The sequence below is a fragment of the Adiantum capillus-veneris genome, chromosome 30 (assembly GCF_014529385.1).
Source record: "Adiantum capillus-veneris isolate H3 chromosome 30, ASM1452938v2, whole genome shotgun sequence".
In the NCBI taxonomy this organism is placed as follows: domain Eukaryota; kingdom Viridiplantae; phylum Streptophyta; class Polypodiopsida; order Polypodiales; family Pteridaceae; genus Adiantum; species Adiantum capillus-veneris.
The window spans coordinates 81,441,669-81,451,918 of record NC_140960.1 but is presented as its reverse complement, the minus strand read 5'-3'; the positions used below and the strand labels follow the sequence as shown (position 1 = coordinate 81,451,918).

General features: G+C 40.1%; 1 protein-coding gene across 2 annotated transcripts; it reads right to left on the bottom strand.

Moving 5' to 3' along the window:
- Positions 1-1,740: 1,740 nt before the first annotated feature.
- LOC147418291 (uncharacterized) lies at positions 1,741-7,834 on the bottom strand. Of its 2 annotated transcripts, XR_015187270.1 has the most exons (3): positions 7,411-7,834; positions 7,026-7,336; positions 1,741-2,455 (listed from the first exon to the last, which is right to left on the bottom strand). XR_015187270.1 is itself a non-coding variant. In XM_086506795.1 (2 exons), the coding sequence occupies exons 1-2, from the start codon at positions 7,815-7,817 to the stop codon at positions 7,333-7,335; spliced, it is 411 nt and encodes a 136-aa protein (XP_086362921.1). In that variant the 5' UTR covers positions 7,818-7,834; the 3' UTR covers positions 6,825-7,332. The 2 variants fall into 2 exon arrangements, 1 of the variants encoding a protein (XP_086362921.1); XM_086506795.1 differs by lacking the exon at positions 1,741-2,455 and having other exon boundaries at positions 6,825-7,336.
- Between the last annotated feature and the right edge of the window lie 2,416 nt (positions 7,835-10,250).

Genomic DNA, 10,250 nt, shown 5'->3' with positions numbered 1-10,250 from the left:
TTGGAAGCTTGATATTATGGTAGTTGTCTAAATATCATCATACTCTAGGACTCGGTACTTGTTAGAGATATTAGGAATCATAAATCTAGGTGTGACAAATCTATGAAATTAGGACAACCGTCCAAATCTCATATTCAAGCTTGGATTGGGTTTGAGTTGAGACTTCGATGTTTGCCCAAATCTCTTCCCCTAGATTTGTGTTTTTATTAAGAATATTAAGATGTCAAAAATGGTTATCAAGCGTTTTGGATTTGAGATAAGCTTTGAGAATAAAAAATTGACCGTAACAAGCGAAAGGCTCACATTTAGAATTCTAATTAAGAATTTAATATTGGGTGTAAAAAACCTATGGCAAAGGTGGTCTTTGAAGCTTAGGTTTGATATTTGGATGTTTGTCTAAAACTCATGATCATTTGGTCTATGTCTTTGCTAAAGATACTAAGATTCTTGAATCTATGAGTGATAAATCTATTAGATTTGGACAACCGTATAATTTCATCTTCAAGTTTGGATCTTGTTTAGAGTTGAGATCTAGACCCTCATTCAAACCTGATCCCGTTCAACAACAATGCTATTTATTTGAGATAACACTTGGAAATAAAACAATGTATATAAATGGTGCAAAAACCATAGGTTAACCGATTGTAGCAACCCCATGAGAAAAATGCTCCTTGAAACTTGGGTCCAAGATTTGGATGAGTTATCAAAATAAAGTTTGGGCTTCATATCTATATGGTTCTTTAACTCTCACCAATTTCTAAATTTTGGTATTTGTAAGAGATGATAAGATACATAAATGTATGATGGACAAAGTGATGAGATTTGGACAATCGTCATTTTCTTGTTAGTGTTCTTGAGTTTTAGACAACCACCCAAATCTCATAAATGCCAAGGGTGACCTAAGCAAACTTACCTCTCAACAAACCATGTCAACTCAGGATGCAATCATGCCTTTGGAGATGGGTCATTTTGGAAGCTGAAGTTTGAGGTTTGAATGGTTGTCCAAATTTGGCTAGTCCTAAATCTGTGTATAAAATTATATGATGTATTCACATCTCATGAAACCAATTTTACTTCATGTCATTTTATTGGAAACCCATGTCATGTTCTAAAAACATTTGAACATAAGTTTTTATTCTCCTTTGTTGATTTTTATAGCATTGTGTGGAAATAAGAACATTTCTATTTTCATGCATGTGTATGGATTCCGTTCTCAGTTGTTTCTTTTGTCTTCCACACGCATCCACCTGATTAACCATGGCAACAATTGTTCACTTAAGTAAAAGGGATTTTGTGTGGTGTCCTCCAGGTCAAAACTCGACAGACACATGCATGTGAACGATGGGTTCAACTCGGCTTTGTACTCCGTGCTGTCGATGAGGAAAGTGTCATCTTTGTTGAACAAGGGGTCTTGCAAACACCTCAAAATTATTGGCACGTTGTCCTTGCAATTGCAGGCGAAGGACATCTCCAAGCTTGAAGGCTAGCCTCCTTACAGTGAGCGTGGTCTAGAACATCATTGAACCACATCATAGGATCTAGAAGCGCAGCTTGTAGAGTGTCCGTTAGATTCTTCCGTCATGGGGGTTCATACCATGATGTGGAAGATCTTAGATCACAAACAATGAACATTAGCACATTAGCTCTATCCACGTACTAAAAGTGCATTTCATTGTTGTGGTTAGAAGACTCTCAACATGCATACCAATGGTTAATGGCCAACTCTTCTATCAACTCCTCTTGTGAGGTATGCAATGTCATAACATTCCAACAGAAGACATTTACATCTAGCACTACGCATAAGCATTCCTTTCCACCTACTGGTACACTGATGGACAAGGGCTAAAAGATAGCAAATACAGTAGTGGGACCTGCTCCCTCAACACCTGAAAGAGGATCAGGACCATAAAGATCATTAGGAGGGTCTTGCTTTTTACTGCTCTCAACACCATAAGAAAAATCTGTAGGAAATGCAAGTACATTTTCACAACCACACTCATCCTCAACCCCATGTGCACCCTCAAGTGCCATACTTGCAATGCAAGCCTCAGGGGCATCCATATAACCAAGACCTGACAAATCACATATAGTCCATGGATCTGGTCTCTATGTTCCCAGGGAATGTATGCATTTCACAATTCCATAGTTTGTGTTCTCGAACCTGTTCCCTGTTCCTCGTAACTATGGGCACCAAACTTTGGAGTCAGTGCAGCTGGAAGCAAAACTCCACCGCTTCATGTTCACTTCTCTTGTGTTTTGCAGTTCAAATGTTGAAGTTCTTTCAGTTCTATTTGTGTGTTCTTGAAGATCTCCGTCTTTCGTGTCCAAGCCAGTTTTAGTGATATCCAACTGTCTGTTGATTCTTTTTCTATGAAGGATCTGGTCCAAGAGAAAGCTTGTGATTGGCCGAATGAACGCAAGTTGTGTCTATGATCTCGACGCAAAAACCCTAACCCTAAAAAACAAGTCAAAGAGCATTCAGCAACTTATGGAGGATGCAATGGATAGTTTTTCCATATGCTATGAACAAGCCGATGTCCAAGGCATTGGAGAAAAACTCTTCCGAGGAGAAGAACAAAGGCAAGCAACATAAGAAGAAATCCATGGGGCCTAAATTGATAGTAGAGATGCGTGCAAAATACTACGATACTACAAGCAAGGGGCAAGTGCTATTGAAACCGGCATGTAACCTTACAAAGGGTGGTAAAACTTTAGCTTTCACCCAAAATTGTGTCATCTAAATTTCCCTGCACTTTATGACACAAAGACACTTCACAAATGAACCTACAACTAGAATTCACCACTTCAAAACAATCCACGACTTAGTAGCTAGAGTGCTCCCAAGTAGACATTGACACCCTATTGGCCCCAAAACTTGGCACCCTTTCGATATTTCTTTATTCTTATTGAACTGAAGAAAACTACAATCTACTACAAGCTGTCCCAATTTTATTAGACTGAAAGTTTTCCACTCTACCCCAATTTAGGCCACATAATGACAATAGAAGGCATCACAGACAAGAACCCAAGTAAATGGTGACTTCCCACGCACTTTAGGGCACTTTTATGAACATGGCGAGAATTTACGGCAAGCTAAATTCTCTCTTTTTGGCCTCTAACTACACCAAAACACCCACTTGATGATTCCCTAGCTTCCTTAAAGCTCATGGAACATTTAGGCATATTGTTGTCTACATACTCAGGCAGAGGTAAATACAGATCCCACTTGCCCTTATTGTCTGGCACATAACATTTAAGCATGTCTAAGATAGTAGAATTGGTCGCTTCTGGCTGTCCATTAGTTTGTGGATGAAATGAAGATGAAAACTATAGCATATGTCCATGTTTTCAAACAAGCCTCTCCAAAAAGAACTTGTCATGCGAGGATCAGGGTCACTTACAATAGATTAAGCAGACCATGGTACTTACACATTGTACGTGAACAATCTTGCCATTTAATCAGATTTTATCTTCTTCCTAACAAGAATAAAATGGGCATGTTTGATGAACCTGCAAATAATAGTCCATATACCATCATTCCCTTCGTTTTACAAGATCTCAAAAAATCATTTGTGTCCAATTTGACACCTATGACAATAGTCTTAACAAATTACTAACGCAAGATAATCACGTAGTAGCCTATAAAAGCAAAATCTTGCAAGGGCCAGAAAAGACTCTACATGTCTATGAAAAAGAATTAGTAGCTATGATTCATGTACTTTCAAGCTAAAAAGTGACTATCTGCTAGGTGCTAATTCTGTTGTCCATCAGACCTTCTTGACACAAGTACGTATCTGGAAAGCATATGCGATGAGCAAACATTTTGTCTATGTTCCACTTTCAAATTGTGCATGTGGAAAGCAAAAAGAATATTGTGGGTGATGCATGGTCAAGAAAGCCACAATTTTCAAATGTGCCAATTCCTCATCATTAAGAGCTTCATGATGTAAAAGAACAGTATGCTAATGATGAAGATTTTGCAAGGATCTTTGAACAATTGTTAGATGAACAACACCATGAACACAACCTCCTCAAGGATGGTTTTATGATGATGCATAGCAGACTGTCACTAGGCCATTGCAACATAAGGTTATGGTAGAAAGTCATGTCCCACCATATGCAAGGCATCATGGAATAGATGCGACAATGGAAGCGGTCAAGGCATTCTTTTATTGGCCTACTTTGAGGAGAAAGGTGGGCGCCTTCATGCGAGCATGCATAATTTACCAAAAGGTCAAGTTTGACATGCAAGATTTGCTAAAGAGCGATTATTTTTTTCTAAGAGAGGGATGTCATTCGTAGCACTGGCTGGACCAAGCGGCACACACACACATCAAACTCTCAAGGGATAGCCATAAAATGTAGATGCAAGTCAAAGTGCAATCAACCATGATTTATGGCACGAATTGCATGCAGATGCATGCAGCTGAAATTATGGTGGAAGATGTTTCTGGGGTAACAATTAAGTAAAAGTTTAAAGCTATTAACAACTAAAAATTTAAGCATTCACTAAAGATACCAATTGATGTTTAGTGCTTTCTACTTGTACAATTAACAGGCGACTTTCTCCACCTAGCAATCAAGAGTAACGCTCTAGAGTATTTTCTTTACTGTTTCAATTGTTAAAGATCTCAGAACACGACGACTGCTTACAAGTATACACATGCTCACGTAGCTGGGAGATGTTTCTGGAGCAACTACTCCAAAAATTTAAGCATCAGCTAAAAATATCAATTGGTTTTTCGTACTTGTAAAAAAAAAACAGGTGATTTTCTCCACCTTTTTAATGTTGAATATAAAAGTGAAAGCGTAAAGTTCTCGAATATTTACATTATTTTTTCGATTGTTAAAAGTCTAGTCCAGAGGTACTTCGTTGGTATCCGTTGAATGGAGCGTCGAGAACCATCGAAAGACAATAACCTAGCAGTCCCCTATTTAAGAGGGATACAGTGGAGATCGTGTCAAATGAGGTAAACAAGATCTCCCCCCCATGTCACACTAGAACCGCAAGTGTCTCTGGAAGCTCTAGAGCTAGAACAGATGGCACCCTTCTAAAGACGGGAAGCCTACTTGCTCAACCCTCGTGTCACACAAGAGAGAAATCCAATAATACCTGGAGTAGACCTCCTTCCTTTGAGAGTGACTAGCACAAACCTGACTTCCATGGGACTAACTCATGCAAGATCATACCATAGGCACACTCAACCAGCTATAAGAAGCTGAAGACTACGGGGGTCTTCACTTGAGAACTGTGGGGCCGAAGCAGTCCCCAAGGCCCTAGCTACTCAAGCAATCTTCCTGAGATTACACCATTTGCCTCACTCCTCGGTAAGGTAACACCTATAAGAGTAATCCAATACACTATACCAAGCTCCGTACCAATTCGAAAAAACACATTCACTCCTATGGTTTGCCATATGACCATTTTTTTTCATTTAAGCTTGTGCTTCAGCTCATGAATCAGCACGATTGTGAGATTCAGCAAGCACTCAACACAACATAATACCAATACTCAAGCGAGCATACAATAACCGCTTAGTCTAAACTACTGCACGTCAAAGAACATTGGAATGTGCCGCCCCAAGATGGAAGCTCTCCAAAAAAATGCACAGAAGAAGCTTCCACATTTTGTTGTCCTAGATGTCCCTGCTAGCTCCAGACACAACCTGCATACCTAAGAAACATTTTAACCTGTCTAAAAGCAGATACTAACAAGCTCACTATAGGGCATAGTCACTGTTAGTGAAGAGAGATGGAGTAGTCCACTCAAAAAGGATACCTCCTCAAATAGCTGGCATAATCAACTAACCAACCAGCATTGACTACCTCTCTCCTCTAGGAGGAACTGAATCCCCCCTCTTGTCATCAAAAACTAGCAACTGGTACAAAGGTTGCTGTAGCTCTCCAAAGAAATGCACAAAAGAAGCAAATATGTTGTTTCCTTGCGGGAGTGGGAACTAGATGTCCCTACCAACTCCAGACACCACCTGCAAACGTCTCGCCTTATGTCTCAACAAATTTACAGTCAAGACACAAAGAATATGGCATTTTAAACCTCTCGGAATAACAAGTTCACTATAGGCAATAGTCATGGCCAGTCTGTAACTCCACGAGACTATTGGTGAAGATAGACTATGGAGATGGAGTAGTCCACACTCTAAGCATACCTCTTTAAATTGTTGGCATAGTCAACTCACTAACCAGCATTGACTGCAGTCTACACCACTTCTCCTCTAGGAAGATGTGGATCCCCCCTCTGTCATTCAAAATCAGTCACACAGTACAAAGGTATAACTGAGCCATCAACCTGCTACGCCTTGTGATGGCTTTTAGCGAGGATAGAATTGGCCGAAAATCCATAACTCCTTGTGCTATACAAAGCTAGATCCGTCCCAAGCCCTCTATAGGGATATCTCCATTAACAACTCCACATAAAAGTGAAATAGCGAAAGATGCAACAACTAGCCAACTAAACTTCTCTGAGAGACACAGCAACAAGAAACTGCTCCAAAACTGCAAGAAAAATTCCATTGCTGTTCTCCTAACGTTGCACGCCGTCTATCTCTACAAAACAATGCCACATACTTGCTCCCCTTGTGGGAAGGCACGGCAACATAGGTGGACGATTAAATCTCCAACCAATCCAGCAATGCTACACATCCGGGATGTGATACATCCTGATGTGATGAGGTATCAGGGATAAGTATAGACATACCCATTCACGATGCCTTATGGTGAATGCCTTATGCATCCCTAATGAAAGAAGAAATTGGCCTACTGCATCTCAGAAACACAAATGTTAGGATAGTAATAGGACTCGAAGATAACCAAAATACCACAACATTCAGTGTACAAATTGACAACACCACAAGAGAAGGGACAGGTGGCATAGGAGACACCAGGTGACCAGCATTCTCAGCACATATACACACCAAAAAAGCCAAAAACCGTGACCAGGCTTTCATCAGGCCTTGTTGCATGAACAGCGTCCTAATGAAGGGCAATAAAAACCAGTGTTAACTTACCTCATCTACATTTGACCTCCTCACTCCTTGAGAAGGTGAACATTGTGACCCATCACCTCCTATACTTCCTTCCAAGTTATTCAGGACAGAGGTGATAGGGCGTGAGCAATAGGGGTCCATGGCATCGGAGGCTCTGGAAAGAGTACTTTGTGTAGACCATGGGATCTTACACAAAGTACTCTTTCCAAAGCCATGGCATAGAATCTTACACACAATACTCTTTTCAAAGCCCCTATGCCATGGATCCCTATTGCCCGTGCCCAATCACCTCCTATGCTTCCTTCCAGGTTATGTAAAGCATCAACAATTATCTGCAACAGTCATTGAATGAGTATGCAAAATAAATGGCTACTTTCTCTCTGATAATCAATGTGAAGAATGTTACCTGCCCTGTGTGTTCGACTCCATTAACACAGGCATCCAAAGAGTAAGTCGAGCACAGACGGCGGGGACAACTACCTGGATGTAGTCATAGTTGCTCCGATAAAGCGTTCGTACCACTCCACTCCTGTCCGTAAGCTTTGCCAAGTTGCCAAGCCAGGAGCTTATGTCCAGGTTATTGTGGAAGTCCCAGCCACTGAATGACATGAAATCCTGCAGTTGTAGGACTCTGCTTTGGCTCTTCCACCTCGTTATCTTGAACGAATCGGAGAGATCCGAAGGTTGCAAGTCGTAAAAAAGTCGGCCAGGGTTGTTGGGCGGGAGGAGAGCTACAGCAGCTCCGATACGGGCAGAGGCTTCGGAGGTAGGCTTCGCAGACAATGAGGGTTTGTGAAATGCGCGTGGGTTCATTATTCCAGCATCCTCTAGAGACCTCTCCTTGTGACCTAATAGGTGTAAAGGATCCATGGTGTGTGTCTTTAAAGACAAGTGCTCGAAGTTTAGTGTAATCCCACCTACAAATTTTGAGATTTACCTCTAAATTTTATATTTGAAGGTGAGAAAACCTACAAAAATTTTACAAAATTAGTGTAATTTGGTGTAAAAACCTTCAAATTTAGTTAATTTACCTCTATGGTTTCTCATATGTAGGTTTGCCAAGTTTTTGGAAAAACATTTTTTTCGACACTGATGTGGAGGAAGACCCACCTAATCAATTGGCACTTGCGAATGTGCTATTTAGCATTTTGAAAAGCCAAATACAGAATTCAAAAAAGGGGGTCTTTTCTAGGATTTTTTTATGTTTCCAAATGTCTCTTATAGATGACAATTTGATTCCCCAAAAAAGAAATTGGTGTTGAATGCAAGATTGAACAACACACGATGTAGTATTACTAAGTGTGTTAATGCAAAGATAAGGCTTGCCCTAGAATGATGGTTGTATATGCAAGCTAGGGGGAAAATCTCCTAAGGAGGGAAAAAAGGTGCCCTACGGTCCTAAGTGTGTTCACACATCACTACCTTGTTATGGTAATAAATTCACACATCACTACCATGTTATGGTAATAAATCCCCCTACGAGTGATGCAATGAACATGAGCTAGCATTCAAGTATAGGGAAATTCCAAACCCTATGTGATTAGTCCATAAAGGGGAGTAAGTCCAAAGCTTTGCAGCAAGCTGCGACCTTCTCACGAGGCAAAGCATTTGTAAATAGATCAACAAGGTTGCCATGCATAGGCACATAAGCCAATCTGGCCTCTCTTCCAAGAAGTCTATCTTTGACACAATGATAATGCACCTTGATGTGCTTTGGATTCCTAGGAGCTACCAAAACCCTCCAACTATCCCTAGAGATCATGGTGGCATACTAATATCCAACACTCAAGTTAGCCAAAAGGTGTCTGCACCAAACACACTCAACAGTAAATGCTCTCTGCCTGCAAGATCTCTTCTTGGCCTTCAAACTCGAATGGTTCTTCAATTATCGGTTCTTTGGGTGACTCGCCCTTATAAGGTTTCAAAAAGCCCTTTGGCTACAAAATCTCTTCGTGGCCTTCAAACTTAGGTAGTTCTTATAGTTCTTCAATTGCCGGTTCTTTGGGTTCCCTTATAAGGTTTCAAAAGGCTCTCATGAAAACATTATGAATGAGCCAAGTGCTAGGTAACCTTAACTTGTAAGTTGATTCATTGATAGACTTAAGAATTTAAAATGGGCCATAATATATTTTTGCTAACTTATAATAATATTTTGGTGATCCATTAAGTGTCCTTGTGTCCCCCTGCCTGTAGTGTGGCTTAGGTGTGCTTCGGGAAACTTGAGCAATACCCAATCATTCTCTTTGAACGTCAAAGCTCTTCTATGTCTATCAACAACAGTCTCTTGCTTCTATTGCGTGATGGGTATAATTTTCTTAATCTTTTGAAAAGAGTCTTTAAGGTCCTATACTCATCAGCAATACAAATATCTTTCCAAGTGCCTTGACTATCAATGGGAGCTTGGGTCTTCCTTCAATTACCTCAACGGGTGCCTTTCCTACAGAAGTATGGGTAGTGTTATTGTACACATACTCTACTAAGGGTAAATACTTTTCCCATTGATCTTTTTGATCTACTTTCATAACATAGGCTTTAAGTAAATGAATAATAATTGAATTTGCTATCTCACTTTGGCCATTCGTCTGTGGATGATAGGCCGAGGAGAAATTCAACTTAGTACCCAGATTTTCAAAGAGACCCTTCCAAAAATTGCTAGTCATTCTTGGATCTATGTTGAATACTATAGATGTTGGTAAGCCATGATACTTAAAGATATGTGATATAAAGAGGTTTTTCATCATGTGGTGTGCTTTAATAGCCTTTTTGACCAACAGTATAAAATGCATTTGCTTGCTAGACCGGTCTACTATTGTCCATATTCTCGTATTCCCATGAATGGATCTGTGCAATCCAAAGATAAAACCTATGGATATACTTTCCTATGGGGAATCAGATATAGGCAATGGCTGAAGCAAGCTAAGCTGCTTCCCTCTAGTGTCATACTTTGTTTTTTGACATACAATGGATTTGGCAACATAGTCTGGTATGTCTTCCTTCATTGTTGGCCACTAAAAGTACATCTCTACTCCCTTATGAATCCCTCTATGTCCCACATAAGGTGGAACATGAGATTCATACATAACTTTTTCACATAAGCTATATGTAACGCATAACCTATTGCCATAGAGAAGATAACCATCTTGCACATTGTATGGTTCGTCTTTCTTCCGTAGTTCAATAGCTAACAATACATCTTTGAAGTGTGAATCAGTAGCATACGCATCTATCATAGAGGATAGATCATTG

Bases quoted from the DNA above. Each gene is read 5' to 3' on its own strand.
- LOC147418291 (XM_086506795.1), bottom strand. From the start codon at position 7,817: ATGAACCCACGCGCATTTCACAAACCCTCATTGTCTGCGAAGCCTACC.